The following is a 20,547-nucleotide window of genomic DNA, read 5'->3' as shown; positions in this document are numbered from 1 at the left end:
ACTGTAAAGCAGGAACAGGATACGCAGGTGAGATCCGAGCCAACAGGCAGGTCTGTGTGCAGGTGAAGGTGTTAATGAGAGGACAGCATCACCTGCAACACCACCCACGTGTACCAGCACAGAAGTGAGCGTTGGTGCTGACGTGGACGTTTGATGGCTTCGAGCTGTTATTGTCAATCGATCTGAATTTTTTCTCACATGGTGTCACTGAGCTCACCGGAAAAAAAATAAAATACATCATGCATGGTGTCAGTTTGTCATGTCATTTACAGACGGAACAGCGTTTTTTTATTTCGATTCACTGGAAGCATCTGATTAGCCTAGCTTAGCATAAAGACTGGAAACAGCAGCTGGCTAACAAAAGCTGCCAACCATCTCTAAAGCTCACTGATGAACATGTTGCACCTCGTTTGGTTTGTTTGACATTTTCCAGCACAAACTCAGCTTTAATCCTGTAAATGTTCACATTTTGGGCAGCTTGGCTCCATTTTTCACTGTCAAACAATGATTGAAATTGATCTGAAGTGAGTTTTCGTGTGATGACTCATTCGCAGTAAACTGTTGATGTGAATTCAGAAGGTTTGAATCCTCGAGAAGCTTTCATAAGAATCTGTTTTCCATGTTTTGAGGCTGTTTTCTGCGTCTGTAATTATCTGGAGTGAAGTGTTTGTCGAGCAGGTCAGCAGGCCGACTGCCCGCCTCCACCTCGCCTCGCCGGGCTCGCTGTGAGCAGGTGGAGCTGAATGAATGACAGTCAGTCCACACAAAGCAGCCCCCACTTCAATAAAACCCCGAGAGATGGAGGCTCGATAAGCGGCGGCGCCTATCAGCTGCGTGCCGAGACAATTTCCTGCCACACAGGAAATGAAAGAGCCGCGAGACGTCAGAGAGGCGGCGTCCGCTTTGTTCTCGCTCTGCTGCGGCTTTATGAGCAGATTGCAGGTGATACCTTCCTCCGTCTCCTCGTCTTCGACGCCAAATGTCTCCCATCGGGGGGAGGAGGGCGTCCATCACACACATGAAAGCAGCTGAAGTGACATTTGCGGGAGAAGGGAGTTTCGGCTCTTCGGCCGCAGCTCTGACATTTCTGCAGAGATTCATGAATTTAAATGTAAAAAATCATCTTTTAGATGCTGAAGAGCCGAAGTCGACGCTCCTCTTCTTCTCTCCTGATTATCAGCTGTGAATATGAATGTTTTTTCATTTGTCCTTGACTTTCATCATTTCAAACATTAGGAATGTCGAACATGTTTATTAAGTCACATTGTGTCTGTCTTAAAGGATTAATTTGATGTTTATTTAAAAACCACAATAATCACAGTTCATTCAGTCTTCTCTTCTCGTCGTCGTCGTTTGATTTGTGTGTTTGTGTCGTGCGCTCGTCGGTTTCTGGTCGTTTCAGGCACTGACTGTGCAAACATCGTGAGGGGGAGGGCCTCTGAAAGGGGGCCTTGGTTTGTATTTTAGCTTCTCGTTGGGGGGGGGCTCGTCTGACCAGTGAGACCGAGAGGACGGAGCAGATTAAAGGACAGATGTTTAAAATGTTTATTAACGTCTTAAATTCTTAATGTTTTACCTCTTTCAGTTATTTCTGTATATTTTTGAGCTGTTAGTTAAATGTGAGGTCCAGTCGGAGGATCGAGGACAGTAAGGGTCAAAGGTCAACACACGTTTTGCCTCATTTACTCTACAAAGACTTTAGTTTTGAAATACAACACTTTATTCCTCATTGCGTCAAACAGCAGTTATGTCATCAGCCGCTCCTCTGACTCCACTCTGATGGTGGTCTGGTGGTCGACCCTGAACCACGACGACTCTCTCCTCTTTCCTGTCATCTCTCAGCTTTAAAACACTTCTCATAAAAGTCCCTCATCCTATCGTAGATTCAAACGCAGTCTTCCAATCACAAGCCGGCTGACTGAAAGCTTCCTCATCATGTGACTCACTGAGCTCTAACGAACACGCCGAAGGTTTTTGCTTCCTCACAACACATTTGCAAAGCTGATTTATCTTTAAGTTCGTTTACAGCCTGTTTCCTGGTTTCAAAGAGGTTGAAAAGAATAACAGTGGAATAATAAGAGTAATAGGAAGGGAAATATCTGGCTGTTAAGCTGCTAAATGCTCCACCTTCACCTGCTGTTTGTGTACATTTGAATGCAAAACCAAAAGTAGGAGCTAAAAGAGGCTAAAAGCTAAAAAGCAGAGCTGCAGTTGGTGATAATTCTGTGTTTGTCCCTTTTAGAGACACTTCTTAGATACACACCGTTATATATTCATAAACCTTGTGTAGAGCTTCTTTAATGGGATTAAAGGGATCAGTTGACAAGAAAAAGTAAAAATGCTCCTGAAATCATTTTATTGCCCAAAGTGTTCAATCGATTACACGAAAAGAGCTGAAATCACAAATGGTTAAACCTGCAGCGAAAACATTACAGAGCTCCATCAGGAAATAGTCTGTGTCATTAAAGCTGTGAGTGTCAACAGCTTCATTCCAAAATGTTCAACATCCACAGTTTCAGACTCGAAGCGGATCTCTTAAAAGCCTCCAAATATCTGAAAACTTTTTTAATAAACAGATTTCTTTTCCTTTCACTCACTTCGTTGTTTTGAAGCTGTCGGCCGTCTCACTTTGGACTGAGGCAGCAGAGCATGAGGTTTGGTGCTTGTGTTGGTTTTAAAGGAATATTTCCACATTTTGGAAAAGAATCTTGTTTTCTTGCTGGGAGTTTAATGAGTTGGTTCACGTTACAATCCTTCAGATTTTCACTGGATCAAACCCGGATTACCTCTCATGAGGAATTATCTCTCTTCACAGTAGTTCATCATTAGCGGCCGGGTACGCCGTTTCCTACTGCTGCTACTTCCTGTTAGTTCACTTCAGCATGCTTTTATTGTGAAGCGGCCAGGAAACTCGACACAACATAAGCACTTCCTCTGTGTGCAGCCAGATATCAGACGGAGGTTGTAATTATTATTGACTGACTTCTTTATTATTGTTTTAGCTGCTCAACCGCTGCACTATGAAAACACACCTGCTGTCACCACGGCAACCACAGGCCTGAAGGCCTGTAAAGACAACCCTGCAGATAAATACACTTTCCAACAACATGAATCTCACTTTTATAGCTTTGGTCGTGCTTCCATCCTCCTGTTTATATGAACATTTTCTATCTGAGCATAAAAACATCCGAGTGGAAAAAAAACGTCACTAATCTCTTTAGAGAGCTGAAAACACCAGGAGCGATGTGTGTGGAGCGATGAGGAGGCTGTAATCTTCCTCTCATGAACACATGAAACTTCTTCTGTGGTGATTAGCTGCACCTGCTGTTTGTCTCCATCCACAGTCATCAGATTCACACAACAGGATGGATGGAAACAAGCGTTCAAGTGTCTTTTCACCATTTTTTGCCTAGTTTTGACAAGTTTGAGCCTCATTTGGGTGAAACTTGACTTGCAGTTACTTTGGTTCTGACGATGTTATCAGAACTGATAGAATTGACGACCAACACTGCGAAAATAAGACTGAAGTGATCATAAACTGGGATGAACCTTTAAATTGACCTCTGCTCTTCAACGTGCTGAAGACTAAACCTGTCAATCTTCTCATTTAACTCCCAGCAAAGGACCAAATTATTCCCTGAAATGTGTCAGTATTCCTGTCAGGAAACAACACGGCCTGGTTGTGTTTATCAGCATCACTGTATAAAAACACAAATCAGCATCTTCATCACACATCGAGGAGGTTGATTTGCCACGGGGTACGTTAACATCTTCTTTTATTCCATTTCACGTGGAATAACCAATCCCATATTAGATGATTAATACTGAGAGGAGGTTACGTAATAAGAGTTAGAATAGTTTGATCTGTGATACAGCAGGCGAGCAGCTTCACAAGGTCGTCGTGTTTGTCTCCTGAAATGAAAGCAGGCTGTAGTCTGTAAATACGCAGCCAATCAAACACCGTGCCGGACCTGATGTGGTTCATCAAACACGTCACGGGTAACACCAGGCTCTGCACGTCTAAAGCTCCATTCAGACCTGGAGGTGTTGGTGATGTTCACACCAGCTGCTGCTCAGTGGTTTCATTTGTCCCTCAGTAATGACTGCAGACATGATGAGCTCCTGTCAGACGGAGAACTGGCCGCTGCTGCTCCTCTCTTTTAAATCCCCTCCTTGTATTTTAAAGTGAGCTTGCTGAGAGATTTCATTTCAAAAATGCTAACAGGCTAACATCAACATAGAGGCCTATTTGTGAACCAATATGATCACAGAAATAATGAAATCCATCAGGACAGCAAGACCCAGCCGAAGCTCATCGGATGTGCTGATGTATGTCAGCTGCAGGTGGACTGCTGTTTATATCTGTTTGCATGGAGTCAAACTGTCTCCATGAACAGTCTGCTGAATTAGCTGTTAGCAGCTCGTTAGCAGTGAACTCATGGATGTTCACTGATACTGAAGAAAACTTAAAAACATGAAGATTCTCAGGGAGGTTCTGAAGAGTCTCTTCACTTTCTAAGTGGATTTTTGGAGGTTTGTTCTGGATCATCACAGTGATCTCCTCAGGAAGTGATGTCACGCTGAATCAAATCAACACGTGTTTCATGTCTTTGTGTTCAGATCTGACTGAGAAAGTTTGAGATTTTGACTCTAATTCACCTCCTGCAGTATCTTTTCCTCACCTGCCGAATGTCCAGGTGCATTACAGACCAGATCCTGTAACCGACTCTAATAGACCAGGTTGATTCCGGTTAAAATGAGTCCTGAACGATGAAACGACTGAGGAGCTCGCTGAGGTTTTCATCCTCCACCTCCTCCTGCAGGACTCATGCTGTCTGAATGGAGCTTTAGAAAACATCATCAACAGGAGAGAAGGAATGACTATTTGACTGAAAGAGACAATATGATACAAGAAAATTACAAAAATAAGATTCTGAATAATCTTAAATCCTTTTTACATTCTCTTCCTCTTCCTCCTCCTCTTCATCTCGGTTGCTGTTCTGTTTCCTGCTGACAGACTGAGTCAGTCTCTGCTTGGATCTGCTGTTCACTACGATATGAAGGCAACTTTGCAGCTGTTGTGAGAGTTACTGGTTTCCCTCAAGTGTCCGAGGCCGTTGGAGCAGGCGTCCGGTCGCTGCGTGGGTCTGGAAGCCGGAGGGGACCCCGAGTCCGCCGGGTCGGAGCCGGAAACCTCCGTGTCGAAGCCCAGGATGATGCTGATGGAATGAGGCAGATCCTGAGGACGATAAACGGCAGCTCAGTTCACCTGAATTCAGTCACACTGGGTTCTCTCAGGAAAGTGACACCTGTTATTTGGATCCCGCTGGCTTCTGGGGGACTTTCGGCCAGACGTCATGGCCTTCATCAGTGGATGGACTCTGCTCAGGTGTCATCATGTGACCTCATCATTTGACCTCATCATGTGACCTCAGCATGTTCCTTCAGTCCTGTCAGAACAGCTGGAGAAGCCTCTGGTGACCTCTGACCTCTGAGCTTACTCTGATGTTTGAGTCTGGTGTCATCATGTGACCAGAATTTACACTCGGGTCACATGATAGCAACTAAACATGACAACTGAGCATCCAGTGATGACGACCATGACATGTGGATGAAAGCAAGGAAGAGAAAAGCTGGACAAACTGTTGTTAATGATCCTTCAGACACATTTGACAGGACTGACACACACGTGCTTCGTCTTGTTGAACGTACCTTACAGCTTTTTATCTGCAGACAGATGCCTTCTGCTTTCTGGAGGATTTCCTCAATGTCCAGCTTCATTGAAAGCTCATTAATGTGCTGCAACAAATAAAGACAATTGTCAGTTTACTTTGAGTTTCTTCTGTCCTGCCGAGCTGGATGCACGTCTAAAATAACTGATCCTGACTCTCTAAACGCTGTCCTGCACTCTCAAACCATCCAAAAAGCGTTAAACACGACTACACTCTCATCTTTCTGCAGAGTTACTGCGCAGGTGATGAGTGCGAACAACAACACGAGTCTGCCGACGTGAGTCGGCCGAGCCGCCTCTCAGAGACAGAAGCTCAGATCACCTTGAGGATTTCATTGAAGCCGTAGTTCTCCTCCACGATTTTCTGTTTCTCCGAGTCCAGGATGGCACAGCAGACCAGCAGGTGGAAGTTCTGACAGGGAAGACCCGTCCACATCACCTGAGGAGGACGCACGGCGAGAAAAAGACATCAGCGTCTTCAAGTATCTTATTCTGTCTGACCAACAGTCTGAAAATACCAAAATATTCAGTTTTCTGTGAGGTGTCAGAGGTGAGAAGTTGGAACCATTAAATGTGCATTTTTGTTTCAAAAATGACTAAAACGTTAAAATTCAATTATCGAAGTAAATATTCTGTCCATCAGCTAATCGATTCATTGAGTAATATTGGTGAGATTTTTTAAATATTAGATGAAGATTAGCCTCAGTTAATTTATTTCACTGAAAGAAAAGAATGTCAAAGACAACAGGAAGTGACGCTGAACACCTGTCGGCTTCACTGGGTATTTAACTGTGATGTCACACGACAGTGAAGTTTTCAGCCGCGCGTGAGAACGAATCCAGAGAAAACTCACCTCCCAGAGTCGGAGGACGTCCTGGAAGCTGAGCTCCCTCTTGAATCTGATCAACAACCAGCGGAAACAGAAATACAGATAACCTGAATCCTGAGACTCTGCAAAACAAACACAGGCGGAGTTCAAGGAAGGAACGACGGAGCACGATTTGTGTCTTCCTCTAAGAAACACAAAGCCTTTGACTTTTTGTTCACATGTTAAAAACTAATCACGGCTGAATGATGTGAATTTGAATAAAGTTCTGATCAGAATAGTAAGCTGTGGTGGGAGAGCGTTAAAACCCCTGAAGACTGTTGCTGCAGCTCGTCCTCTCACAAACACAAAGCTCAGGACGCACTTCGTGACTCATCTCATTGGCTGTTGCTGGAGATGATGTCATAGTTATTGGGCTCTACATGCTCAGCTTAATTTGTCCAGTTAATAAGGAAACATTAATTATTTTGATCAGATAAAATGAAGGAACGTTGAAAGGCCCATAACTCATCTTTCATTGAAGCTGCTTGTTTTCAGATGAGCTGACCTCTTCACTCATTAACTGAATGAACTTTGACACATAAATCACACATTTTGCTGCTCTTGAAGCTGGAGATGCTTTGCGAACATTTGAAAGAGTTTATGGAACATAGAAACACAGCTTCTGTCGTGCAATCAGTCAAATGTTGGAATGATTCATAAGCTGCTCCTTCCAGGAACCGAGTGAAGAGCATATTTAAGCTGTTTTAGTGTCAGATACACATTTACGGGATCAGAATTATCCTCATCTCTGCCCAGCTTTCGCTCCTCTTCAGCTGATAGTCGTCCTCTTTGATCCTGCTGCTCGTTCCACAGCCTCACACGCCTTTTCATTATCCCATCATGCAGCACTGGCAGAGAGTGTCTGCCCTCTGTAAGGCCTGACTTACTGGAACAGCACCCTACAGGGCGGCGAGCCGAGTGTCACTGCTCAAGGCCTCGGTATTCTTCATCAGAGTCACATGCTCCGACAGCTTTAGAGCGCCTCCACACACCTGTCTGAGGTCAGTTTGCTGCTCCACTAACCAGAGTCTGCTGAGTGTTGCTCACACAGTTCAGCTGAATTTTACTCAGTCACTTTATATCTATTTCATAAATTACACTTTCGTCCTCTTTGTCATTTTGTGCTTCATGTTTTTCTCTTCTGCAACTTTTGTTCTGAAGGCACTAAGCCAGTAAATGTTAAAGGATAACTTTCGTTTTTTACAACCTGGACCTTATTTGTAGCATTAAATACGACCATTTATTCACCCAGACAACTTTAGTGGCATTTGGAGTCGTTTTGAAGAAATTAGCCCCAGAGGAGCGGCGCGTATATCCGTATAATGCGAGTACTCGGGGCATCCATGCGCAGCCTCTATATAACACATAATCTGCGGCGAAACTCGTTCATATTCCAATATTTTGTTCTGATATGCTGGTGCTATTCCCCTCTGAGCCAGCGGTCGGCTAGTTCAGCTGTAGTTTGGCACAGCTATGGTTCGTTATTGCGTATTCGTAGCCGACCGCCGCAGAGTCAGCCGTGTTGTAGCTGGCTGCTCACAGCGCGTGGCGTTCGCTAATGACATCATCCACGTCAGAGGTAGTTGCCTAGAGACGCCGGATGTTGATAACATGCCACCACGGGCTCAGAGGGGAATAGCACCAGCATATCATAACAAAATATTGGAATATGAACGAGTTTCTGCAGATTATGTGTTATATAGAGGCTGCGCATGGATGCCCCGAGTACTCGCATTATACGGATATACGCGCCGCTCCTCTGGGGCTAATTTCTTCAAAACGACTCCAAATGCCACCAAAGTTGTCTGGGTGAGTAAATGGGCGTATTTAATGCTACAAATAAGGTCCAGGTTGTAAAAAACGAAAGTTATCCTTTAAGTCACTTACTTCCTGTCTGTAATATTATAGACACACCTGCAAATCTCACCAAATTACAAATAAGCAGAGATAACGTTTAGAAATAACTGTAGTGAACGTAGAAAACTTCCAGTTTCAGTATGTGATGATCGTCCCCATTGTTTCCCTCTTCAGCAGCTGAGCTTCAGACCTCTGACAGTGAGCTGGTGTAACACAACCAGGACTGAATCCTTTATGTAGCTGAATATCTAACACACAACTATGTCATAGCATTGATACGGATTCATATGTTGACATTCATGGCTGTTATTGTTGAACTTACCGAGGTAGTTCCAGAAGGCCAGGTCCAGCAGTCTGAGCAGAGTACTGAGTTGTATGAGCTGAGTCTTCATCCCCTGCATCTGCTCCTCGAAGTTATGGTGCTACAAAACCACAAAAAACACACACAAATCAAAAGTGTGTCTGCTGGAAACCACACAGAAATACAAGCATCACTTCCTCAAACAGTCCATCTGAACGGCAGCTCCTGTTAAAGCCTGATTACACACACATTTTCACTGTAAACACACTCACACACACATGCATGACACATACTGTAAGCACTGTATACATGGAGGACTTTATCAGTATCACACAGTAAATGAACTAAAGGTTTCTGGGTTAAAGGTCTCTCCTTAGTGAACACAAAATGTTTATCACAACCAAAATCCACAGCCAGCTCCCTGACATCAGGACCTGCTGGGGGCCTGCAGTCCGACTAACACTTCACATTAAAACTAAACAGCAGCGGCCCAACTCACCATCTGCTCCATGAAGGAGACAAAACACCAGAAAGCATCCACCTCGTTTTCCATCACGTAGAGGATGGGAGACAGCAGGTCGCTCATCCCCTGAACGTAACCTGAAGGGGACAGAAAGACGTCAGCCAACAGAGACAAACTGAAGGTTCATTCAAATGAAGCTCAAATTTTAACTGAATTTATAGAAAATGGTGAAAAGAAATCAGAAGTGAGTGTTTGTCTTCATCCTGTTGTGTGAATCTGATTTATTGTGGATGGAGACAAACAGCAGGTGGAGCTGATTCTCCATCACAGAAGAAGAGACGCCACTAAAAGAGCTGCAGTCAAAGGTCAAACGATGGAAATGTGATAGAAATCACACATTTCTGTTAGCTTCATGTATGAATGTGAGGAAGGTTACAGCCTCCTCATCATCCTCCTCACAGATCTGATGTTTTCTGCTCTTTACTGAGGAGACAAGTGACGTCTGAGTCACATGATTCATGGACGCCGTCATTTACATTTACAGCTCAGACACAAACACTTTTCACACATGAAGAGTTTTGTTCAGAGATAATAAACGACCTTCAGAACGAGGCATCGCGTTACCCTGTGATCCACAGGGGGGTGATTTTAAGAGCTGATGATCTCTCACCCAGGTCGAAGTCGTACATGCAGTAGGTCATGAGGATGTCGTGCAGGAGGACCAGACCCGGGTTGTCAATGCCTTCGTAGAACCTGTTCGTTCGGTCTGTTCGGTTCACGTCTTTCTCTGAAAAGAGCGAGAGAGCAGACGGTGTGAAGAAGTCCGGTTTGATCTCAAACTAAAGGCTCCTTCTGCTAAAAACACACTGAAGAAAGGTGTGCACAAGAGCTGTTGATTATACTCCAGATCAGAGTGAAGATAAAATAAGACTTTATCATCATGTCTGCCGTTGTTATGAATAAATGAAATGAACCGTGATGAATCTCCTTCTTTCCGCCTCACCGATCAGACTCCTGTAGTCTCTCAGTCGAGAGTTTCTCCTCTCTTGTTCCTCACTGACTGACTTCCACTGCAGCTTCATCCTGAAGTATTCGTCACTGTCGGCAAAGGACACAGAACACATTTCACATGTGCAGAAGTAAACGAAGAAGCTGCAACAAACTCGTATTTGGCATTTTGCTTGAAAAGTGACAACTGATTGTAAAATGCTGCATATTAATTTTCTGTCACTCAACTATCAATCAGCTCGTTGACTAATTGTTCAGTTCTAGATTTATCATTTATCAGGAATCATTTATTGTCATTACACAAGTTTCCAAGTGCAACGAAATTCTGGACACAATGGCACAAAAGACAGTACAAATAATTGACATGGGAAGACAGAGACAAGAGAACCACGATGCAGCCAGCAGGGCGGCGCCTCGCTTACTTAGATGAAAAACAAGTAAGCGAGGTCACAACTCGTTAGAAAGGTTAGAGGTCACAACTCGTTAGAAAACAATGTGTGTGTAGTGCTTATTTTCTATAAACTCAAGTAAAAAAAAACATAGCTGGATGATTGATTTATATTCTAACTTGATAAATGACCAAAAGGATTAATAATAACGATCATTTATTATTAATCGGCTAATCATTTCAGCGTCGTCAATATGCTCTCCAACATTCTGCAGTTTTGATTTCAGATTGTTTTCCAGATGTTGAAACAGCCTGAAAAGATGTTCGCTGTCCTGAGAGGAAACACACTCAGTGGCCACTTCATTAGGTCCACCTGTCTGATACTGTCGGACCCTGTTTGACCAGCCTGAACTCCTGATGTCATCAGCTCACTGATCTGGAAGCAGCCATTAGAAGGTGTGCAGACTGAGGCCATGAAGGGATGCAACAACACTCCGGCAGGCTGTTCAGAGGAGCTCTTCTTCCAGCCTGGTTCTTCTCCACTGACTGACTGACGGTGTGCCTAATAAAGTGGCCACTGGGCGGATCTGCCAGTGCTAAACTAACGGCTCCCAGGTGTCTTACGTTTTGGCTCTGTGCAGGGTTTTCCTCTCCTCCAGCGTGCTGTCCCAGGGAAAATATCCTAACAGAAACTTCCAGGCTTCTTTCCTCACAGCGTGACAGAGTCCCTGCAGGGTCACACGAGGACACACACATGAAGACAAAGGAGCTGGCAGCTCGCTCAGTCAACGCATACAACTTTGAGCAAAGCATGCGACGCAGCCAGTGGATGCTGATTATGTGGTTACGACAATTTGTTAATGAGTTTAACCAAAAGAAATGTGCTGCTCGAGGAGCTTTGGAATATCATATGACGGATGGAAAAATCATTCAACGTGCCCCTTTAAAGATGACTTGTTTGAGGTGTGCGATGTTGATCATCCTCCCCTCAGGATCCAGATGTTTGGTCCAGTCCTCTGCCGACAGCGGCTCCCTCCTCGTCACCTGAGGCCTCGTTCCCAGGTCGATCTGGCCGGTACGAAAATGAAACAGACAGTCAGAAGTGCTTCGAACCTGTTGAGTGTTGACCCGTCAGCGGAGCTCGTTCTCACTTCACATCTAAAACTTAAACGCCTCTCACACATGCAGTGTGTCCCTGACATGTTCAGGTGTCCAGCTGTTTTCACACACACCTGAACACAACCAAAAGTGTCTGACGGGACACAACTCAGCCATCATAACTAACACATCATTCTATAGCAGAGAGTTAGCGCATCAAGTGTCTCCACCGTGATAAATCTTTAGTGGCGTGTGGAAACAACAGGCACAACATCAAACAGTGACGGTCATGTGATGCTGAAGCATTTCCTCCTCTCACCCTGGTGATGACCTCGAAGCCGGGCTCCTCCTGCTGATTGATCTCCAGTCCCGGGATGACTTCGCCCAGCAGGTCGGCCACTTCCTCTGGGGGGCGCTGGTGCTGCTCCTCTGTCCCCCGGAAAGCGTCGAATATGTAGTTGGTGACCTTGGAGAAGCCGCCCAGGGTGGTGACATACGGGTCCTTTCTGAACTTCTGCTGGAGACAAACGGTTTTGTTAATAACCGACTCACTTAGTGTTTATCTGAAGCTACTCTTTGCTTCTGAGATTCATCTCCTGTTGACCACTTCAGCAGCTGAATTCCAGCGTCTAAGCGTCTGTTAGGACTGGACTGAATTTAGTTGAAAAGTTTAAGTTTTGCACACTATAACCTTCACTTTTATGGCACGTGATGACTTTATTTTCAAAATGTATCCAGTTGTACAGGATCTCCAGGACACACAAGTAAAATCCTTTGCAGACTTCAGCATTTAATGCAGGTTTAACGGAGTAAAAGTAGTGGTATGATTCCACTTGCCATTTTAGTAACACATACACCAAGAGTTTTAGGTTGTCCAAGGGTAACTGAAGGCAGCAGCCCTGCTACCTGGTGTCGTGCAACCTGGAGGATAGCAACAGTTGCACCTCGCCTTCCTCTGGGTATGTATGAACGCCATGTGCTCCGCTGTTTGTCCATACTAAACTTTGTTTTTATTGTTAAATGTGTACTTTAATTTATGTTTTGGTATCAATTCGCTCCCATAATGGTTGAGCACGTTCCTTTTTTTTTTTACAAAAAGTTGAAGTAGTTTTCTTTTGCGTTAGCTAACTGGTTTTCCCTCGTTTTAATTTCAGACCGGAATGTGTGTGTGTGCGCTGCTGCGACGGGGACTGAATGTATATATGTGTTTCATATTCCAGGACCAATAAATGGGGTGTCTGGATGCCAACTGAAATGAGTCTGTGGCTATCATATTAACACAACGCAAGAGTACGACCGCTACACAGGCATGTCAGCCGTGTGGCTGCAGGTTTCCATTCCAACCAAGGAGGAGCACACCAGGCTGGAATCAATTAATCAGCTGATCTCAGTGTTCAGCTGATAACTAAGTGATCTTAGTGATGTTGATTGGCTGGCCTGGTGTGCTCCTCCTTGGTTGGAACGAACACCTGCATCGCCCTTTATGGAATCGCTTTGACATATGTGGTTTAATGCTAGTTTACAATGAGGATCCAGTGCAATGAAGGAGGTTTGTCTGCTTCCACCTTCCTCCTGGATCTGCTTATTCATGTAACACACTCAAAATGCAAACACCACGTCACCTCCAGAAGAAATTAGAAACAAGGCAAAATGTGTGTTCGCTTAATGATAGCGAGATATTCACTTTGTGTTTATGAGGTTTTAGCGCGACTTAGATTCTTACATGCACGAGGCCGAAGTTGTTGTCATCCAGAAGGTTCTCGAAGGACTGGGACAGAGCTTTGTTCGGTGTGCTGACCCACAGACAGGTTTCATCATCTGGAGCCCTGCAAACACAAAACCCACCTCGGAATATTTAGAGATAAACTGACCTCGGTCACGTCTCCACAGAATCAGCCTCAAAGAAAATTTAACTGACAGTCGTGTTGTGTGCAAAGACACAATGAAGAAAATGAGTCACATGCTTCGACTGACAAACCGAGGTTTGAATCATCAGCTCCACGACGGATGATTCGAGTCATCCGTGTTTAGGTGGTCGGAGCTGCAACGATAAATTCCATGAGCCTATCGACAGAAAATTAATCTGCAACTATTTTGATAATCCAGTGATTGTTTTGAGGATTTTTTTAAGAAAATGTCTTTGGCTTTTGGCTGGTTGGTCAGAAAAAGAAAAGACATTTTAAAACAGCTATGAGGTTTTTATTTTACCAACAATGTCTAAATGTCAGCGTGTCAGGGTCATTGGTCGTGGTTATCCACTGAACCTGCAGCCCCCCTCAGTCTCAGCTCATTGTTTATCTGTAAGACACAACTTCACTGTTCTGGTTCACTCTCAGAGCATCATTCTCATAAAGAAGAACAGCAGACAGACACAGTCAGAGACCAGCAGCTGAACACAGGGGAGCGTTTAGCATCTAATGAGGCATATGTCTAAAAAAGTAGATGCAGGCAGTGATTCAGAGGTGAACATCAAATTAAATCCAGAAACCGAGTCAACAACTTCAGTTTTTATCATTCACAGCGGGCCTGGATGGCGTCCAATAAAAGACGACGCAGCCAATCAGGAGACAGACAGTCAACAGAACGTCACACTGGTGCTCCGACTCCGAAAATATCCGGCACTTAATCCAGACGATTTCATTATGAAAGGCTTCGATAAGAACTTTAATAACAGCTATCTGGACTGAGATAGAGGGAGACACTGTCCCTGCCCACAGGACACTAATCTAAGTTAATAAAACTGGTCCACTGAGTCGACGCACTGCGTCACACAGAATCACTCTGGATGTATGTGATTTACATGATTTAGCGTATAAATGGCATCTGAAGAGATAAACAATGATTTTCAGAGTTCCTTGGAGAACTCACAACAAAAACTTTAACTGTAAGGTTTGTTTAATTACGAGTCTCAATCAAGCTGCACAGACGCACATTTACAGTACAGTCACTGTTCATGGAGGTGACACGAGACTCGTTCTAACGACTCTGTTAGCAGCTCTGCTGACCTTCTGTGAGCGAATCAGTGGCCAGAACAGAGTCCGTTACTTCAAACGATGCCTGCCTCTGGAACCGATGCTCAGTCGTCAGTGTTTACAGAGCAGCTCTACAGTTTCACGTGTACTCTGAATCTTAATGAACTGAAATAAAACTGCTTCTCCATCCTGCCACTTTTAGTTTACCACTGAAGGAGAATGCTTGCCTCCTAAACTAAGACACTGAATTTCTTAATATATATGAAGAACTGGGCTTCCAGACAGTCTCATTAAACTTTGACCAGTGAAATCTTGATGTTCTGACAGGCGATCAGAAACAAGGGATTCTGTTTTATTAATGCAGGTGAAATAAAAAAAATGTCCAACAGGAGATGCTTCCTGGCTGCAGTGAGTGTGAAGACACTGACAGATGTTACTGATGCTGCTTTTAGCCTGTTAGCCATGCTAGCTCCCCCAGTTCATGTTTACAACCCTACCCAAATTATTTCCAGTCCTGCCTACCGTTTGTCTCAGCACACCACGACAGCAGCTTCAGGTTTTGGCGAGCTAGAGTGACTTCAAACATGTTTTCATCTGGTTATTCACATCTTTGTTGTTGTGCTGTTTGGTACTCACTCGCTGAGCAGAGTGAATCTCCTCAGGCTGTCCAGGAACTCTGTGCTGCCGCCCTGGTGGAAGTGCAGAGCCGGCAGGGAGGTGGACTCCTTCAGTTTGAAGACTACCAAGGTCCAACCTTCTTCCTTTACTGTGATGGACCTGAGGTCACTGATACTGAAGGTGAACGCCCACCTGCTCCTTTCATGGCTGTGGTTCAGAGAGCCTGACAGACCGGGGAGAGGGATCAGAAACACGGGCCGCTTGTCATCAGCCAAGTGCAAGCCAACCTTTTTTACTGGTACTACAGGTACATAACATAAAGCAGGTACTATAGAACAATACTACATGTACAACAGGTACCACAAGTACTACAGATGCAAGTACTCCAGCAGTGCTGTTTTTTTTTTTAAATAAGAAAGCTGACACAACATTTTGACTAAAGTAACATCCCATCATAGTCCTTATGATGCTGTTGTTTTACCAACTTAACCAAATTAAGTTTGTTGTATTGGTCAGAAAGTGTTTGACTAATGTGTCAAAACTGTAAAACTACATGCGGTCCTGAGCCGATCCTGAGGATCGTTAAAACCTGATCATTTCTGAACTCCACTGACGCAGAATCAGCAGACAGTTAATATTAAAGGACTTTGATCAGGACATTTCTGTGTTAAATTTTATTAGCAGGCTGGCATCGTTACAGTTAACTGTTGAGCAGTGTTGATGTGTTGGGATGCAGTGAAATGTGTGTCAGGAGGTGGAAACACTTTCATTTCCTCCAACAACCAAAGCGAGTTCCTGACACATGAGGGTTTTACTGCCATCACCTTCATATGACAACATGTAGTCAAAGCATTTAAATGATGAAATACAGAGGAATGCAATGAACTGAGAGACAATACCATAAATGTATTAGCATTTCTCTGGTGTCTGGAGTAAACTCCTGACTTAAAGAAGATGAAGAAGACTCACCTTCTCCGTTTGTGCAGGTTTTCTTCTTGAAGAACACAGCATTGACCATGTCCCACTCTGTCTCGTAGCTCTGCTGTGTTTCTAACAGCTGGTGGGACTTCTCACCTGGACACTGATCCCACTCCATCACTGAACTGGAGTCCTGCTCAAACACACAGAAAGTCACTTTGTGAATTGTGAATTGTGTGCACAGAATAAGTCACATTGCTCCCATTTTTTACCCTGGAGGGACACTATGAATGGAACCAGCTAAGAAGTAAAGGCTGGTGAGCCCTGAAGGTTTGGAGGTTTAAAGTTCTGACCAAGAACTGGAGATTTCCCAGTTCAAGTTCAGGAACCTTTGTTTCAGGTTATTGTTTCTTGTCATCTTTCTACTGTCAGCTGTCAATAAAGGCCTCCAGATAAAAAGCAAAAGGCTGGACTTTGGCCTGGCTCTCTGAATGACCAGCTGGTTACTCAGGCAACATCTACATTTGATTACGTTAAGTCTGTTTGGCTTGTAAATAGAGATGTACCGATTGCAATTTTATTGCCCGATTCCGATTATGTAAAGGTCTGAGCTGCAAATTCCAAATTTCTTTCTTTCAAAGAACTATAACTGACAGTGTGCAGAAATATATTTATTTAAAGGGAAATTCAATTGCACATTCATTATAAAATTTCAGCCACTAAATAACTTACACTCATCAGGCTACAGGACCTTCTCTCACTCACACAAATCTAAAAATGAAGTGCTCCAAATTTTTTGTACAAATAAAATCCAACTGAAAATGAGCTGCAGTATATCCCACTTAATCTAACATGTTTTACTTTCCCAAAAGAAAATAGGTGCAACAGATCAGTGTGACAACACACCCTGTCATCGAGTTGAGTAACGTCCCTCTGTGTGTGCGTGTAAGTGTGTGCAGGCGAGTTAAGCCCCACCCTCAATGAAACACACAAACAGGAAGCAGAGGAGAGAAAGTTCTCAGAAATCATGACTTAGCAAATACTCTCAAACTGAAAAATGAAATGAGTGCACATAAATCATATCCAACACCGATTGGCTGGACGCCAGTCATGGCTGATCATACTGAAAGCCGGATAATCGGTTGGTGCATATCTACTTGTAAACGTGTAGAAAAGGCCACAAAATTTCCACACTGAACCTTAGCGGTTTAATAGAGGCAGGACTTCCATCATATGGGCTTCAGTCAGGGAAAAAACACCTCATACAAGGTGAAACATTGGCATATGTGTATATCTGTTGGTTAATGAACTCAGATTGGTTTAACATCAGAATCATGTTCTGACCTCTCAACTGGTTCAAATTATGGAGGTGTCAGATTATATCAGTACTAAACATGAAAAGGGCATGAGTGAAAGAAGGAAACAAACAGGAAACATATTCTGAACAAAACCTGGAATTAGCTCCAAGTGTGTGTACACAAATAATAAAGGTGATATTAGAGATCATTTACAAGGTTCCTGCTGTCATCACACTGGTGGACCTTTGACAATTAACTTGAGCTGAACTCAAACAAGACAGTCTGAGTTCTACTGATGATGATGATGTTATTTTATGTATTTGTGTGGTGATATTTAAGTTCAAATCTAACTGACTACTGTCAAAAATCAGTATCTGTCGTAATGCACACTGCCGCAAACCTTTCCAGCACACAGCATGTTTGATGGGTCGACAGTATCTTCCAAAGGTCTGTACTCCACAATGATTTCAGCATCCTGACAGCATGCAGAGACAAAAAATGTAATCAGCAAGTTAATTCAAACAACCAGCAATCGTGTTCCACCACAGTGTAACAGGCAAAGATTTTACAAAGAAACAATACGCACATTTTTATGAAACACAAATAACACCCACACAGAGCCTAAACAATCAGCTGATTAATCCCTCAGTCAACTGACAGAACGCTTAATGACTCTGGTGATGAATTAAATGGTTATGTAATCTTTAAATCTGAAAATATACTGGTGTCAGCATCTCAGATGCTAATATTTTGTGGTTTTCTTGGTCTTCCATGACAGCAAACTGAATATCTCTGGGTTTCAGACTGTTGCTCTATATCTGAAGACAACACTTTGGAGAATAGTCGGTTGCAGGCATACTCATGTGTGACCTATAAATACCAGAAAGAGACACAACAATGACACCTGATCTCATTGTTTTACCTTGTCGACAATCCGAAGTGACCCCGAAATGAGTAAATCCTGTTCGATGCCATCTTCATCACTGCTCGGATGAATGAAGACTCCATCCTGTTCAAATATAACCTGTGTGCCAGAGGTTAAGTTAAAGTTGGCTCCAGTTCAGTTTGCTCTTCTTATATATTTCCTACCACATTGAAGAGTTTGAAATATAAATATGACTTATGATTGAGTTTTTGGCCTTGGTTCACAACTTTGCATTGTCCAAATTAAACAAAGACACATGTCATCTCATCTTTATTTGTAGGAAACAGAGTCACAACTTTGAAAACATGTTAAAACATGTTTATATTGCCACAGATTGAATATTTTTTTTCCATCCAGGTGGTTCAAAGAGTCGTTATGGATTCTGGAAAAATCTTGAGAACAGCAGGAGGTGCTGAGTAATTATTGCTGGGAAATTTGAGCCTATACCAGTGACTGTAAACACACAGGAGAAAAACAAACTGGAGGTACATGGCGTCCTCCAGTACATACAGACAGTCGGCCAGAAGTGTAAGGGGTTCTTCTCATAGCTAAACAGATGAGAAACTTTGTTAGCTACCCTGCTAGCGTTAGCATTTAGCAGCCACACCAAGCGTTAGCGAAGCGATATTCTTCAGTCGTGTGGTGGTAGTGACTTGACAAAATGCAGTTAACAGCTGCTGTTTTGCTGTTACTGTTTAGTCATTGATCTAATAACTCTGTCTGGTAGTTTAGAAGCTAACTGCTGACCAGTTTAGTGACTTCTCAGGGGCCCAATCTGTCAACACCCCTCAGATCGCGTCGTTGGTAAGATGCTAATGTTAACCTAGATTGTAGCATTTCGTGTCGGACCCTGCAGGTCGTGTTGTGCATCTGCAAACGAATTATACAGACGGGCACGAATGTAGTCCACAAAGCTCATAGCACACTGTCATGCTTCGTGGCATGTCCACGTACCTCTGGTATAGGATGAGGGTGTCGTTACAGCTAGCACATCAGCTAACGCTAGCCAACTTCAGCTAACTCATCAAATGGTTAGCTAACTAACCTGCGATGAAGGATCTGTGCGGTAAACACGGAGCTATAGCCATGGACTAAAGCGTTATTTAATTGTGATATAACTTAAATTAACAGAATCGCACAGACCTTTTAAAGATAGATAATGTTACCATGTTTTTACCTTGACAAGAGAATCCGCCGCCATGGCGCCTTCCCTCTCCACTGATGACGACAGCAGCTCACATGCTTGTCAACTTCCAAAACAAAACTGACAAGTCACCTTCCGGTGGAAGGCTTTGCGCACGCGCACTGCGTGTTCACATTTTCTTTTTTTTCTTTTTTTTAAGCAATGAACAAAGGAAACAATAGCTCATTATATAGTATACCGTTAGACCACATAGTTTAGTTCAGTATTACTTTTATTTTGGAAACTCAGCTATACCCTTTTTATCCTGCTATTGCAACAAGTGAATGCCAGGCATGGGATGAATAGTTTTATCTTATCTCATCTTATCTTATCTTTGTCTTATCTTCTTTAATTGTGATGGTCTGAATGTTCCTAGAAATATTGCGCACTTGTAATTTAGCGAAAGACAAACCATTAAAACCAACTGCAACTGTGTCAGTGATTTGTCATTGTGTCAGTTACAGCCAACCATTTGGTCTTACATTTATAAACATTAAATGAAGAAATTTATCATAAAGTAAGAGCTTTTTTTTTTCAAGACTTGGCCACTCAGCTGTATGGCTTTGAAATAATCATGTAGAGAATAGAAATTTAATTCTCCTTCACACACCTCAGGTGAAGCAGCGGGTAGCTGAAGGAGTTGCTCAGTGCTACTGGAGTGTCCTCCATGGGGTGGGACATATTCTCCATCAGTTAGCCATCATCCTCCTCTCTCCCAGGACAGAGTTGGTCTTCTGAATTAGTCTGTTTGTTTTTTTCCTGTCCTGTCCAGACCACTCCATAGAAGATGGTTGGTGCCACCACAGAGTCAAAAAAGGAGTGCCCCCCTGCATACCAAAGTACCTGAGGCTCTTAAGCACATCCAGTGTGCTCTGGCCTTTCTTATACAGGGCTTCTGAATTGTTAGTCTAATCCAGTT

General features: G+C 43.4%; 1 protein-coding gene across 2 annotated transcripts; it reads right to left on the bottom strand.

Annotated features, from left to right (window-relative positions):
• Positions 1-2,288: 2,288 nt before the first annotated feature.
• tbc1d15 (TBC1 domain family, member 15) lies at positions 2,289-19,674 on the bottom strand. 2 transcript variants are annotated; one of them, XM_041939265.1, is made up of 17 exons: positions 19,623-19,674; positions 18,443-18,544; positions 17,921-17,995; positions 16,274-16,415; positions 15,323-15,527; positions 13,438-13,540; positions 12,034-12,231; positions 11,556-11,684; positions 11,241-11,344; positions 10,224-10,318; positions 9,891-10,007; positions 9,257-9,357; positions 8,779-8,878; positions 6,585-6,682; positions 6,054-6,170; positions 5,713-5,799; positions 2,289-5,239 (listed from the first exon to the last, which is right to left on the bottom strand). In XM_041939265.1, exons 1-17 carry the CDS (start codon positions 19,644-19,646, stop codon positions 5,051-5,053), a joined length of 1,986 nt encoding a protein of 661 aa, XP_041795199.1. In that variant the 5' UTR covers positions 19,647-19,674; the 3' UTR covers positions 2,289-5,050. The 2 variants fall into 2 exon arrangements, with proteins under 2 accessions (XP_041795199.1, XP_041795200.1); XM_041939266.1 differs by having other exon boundaries at positions 12,034-12,228.
• Between the last annotated feature and the right edge of the window lie 873 nt (positions 19,675-20,547).

The sequence above is a fragment of the Chelmon rostratus genome, chromosome 6 (assembly GCF_017976325.1).
Source record: "Chelmon rostratus isolate fCheRos1 chromosome 6, fCheRos1.pri, whole genome shotgun sequence".
NCBI classification, from domain to species: Eukaryota; Metazoa; Chordata; class Actinopteri; order Chaetodontiformes; family Chaetodontidae; genus Chelmon; species Chelmon rostratus.
This window is presented reverse-complemented; position numbering and strand designations above follow the sequence as displayed.

What these genes read in the sequence shown, in the direction of transcription:
- tbc1d15 (XM_041939265.1), bottom strand. Translation starts at nt 19,646, where the DNA reads ATGGCGGCGGATTCTCTTGTCAAG. An exon ending in CACTTCGGATTGTCGACAAG is followed by an intron (nt 17,996 to 18,442) that starts GTAAAACAATGA and finishes GCATGCTGTCAG; the next exon opens with GATGCTGAAATCATTGTGGA. An exon ending in ACGTCCTCCGACTCTGGGAG is followed by an intron (nt 6,171 to 6,584) that starts GTGAGTTTTCTC and finishes CGTCCTCCTCAG; the next exon opens with GTGATGTGGACGGGTCTTCC.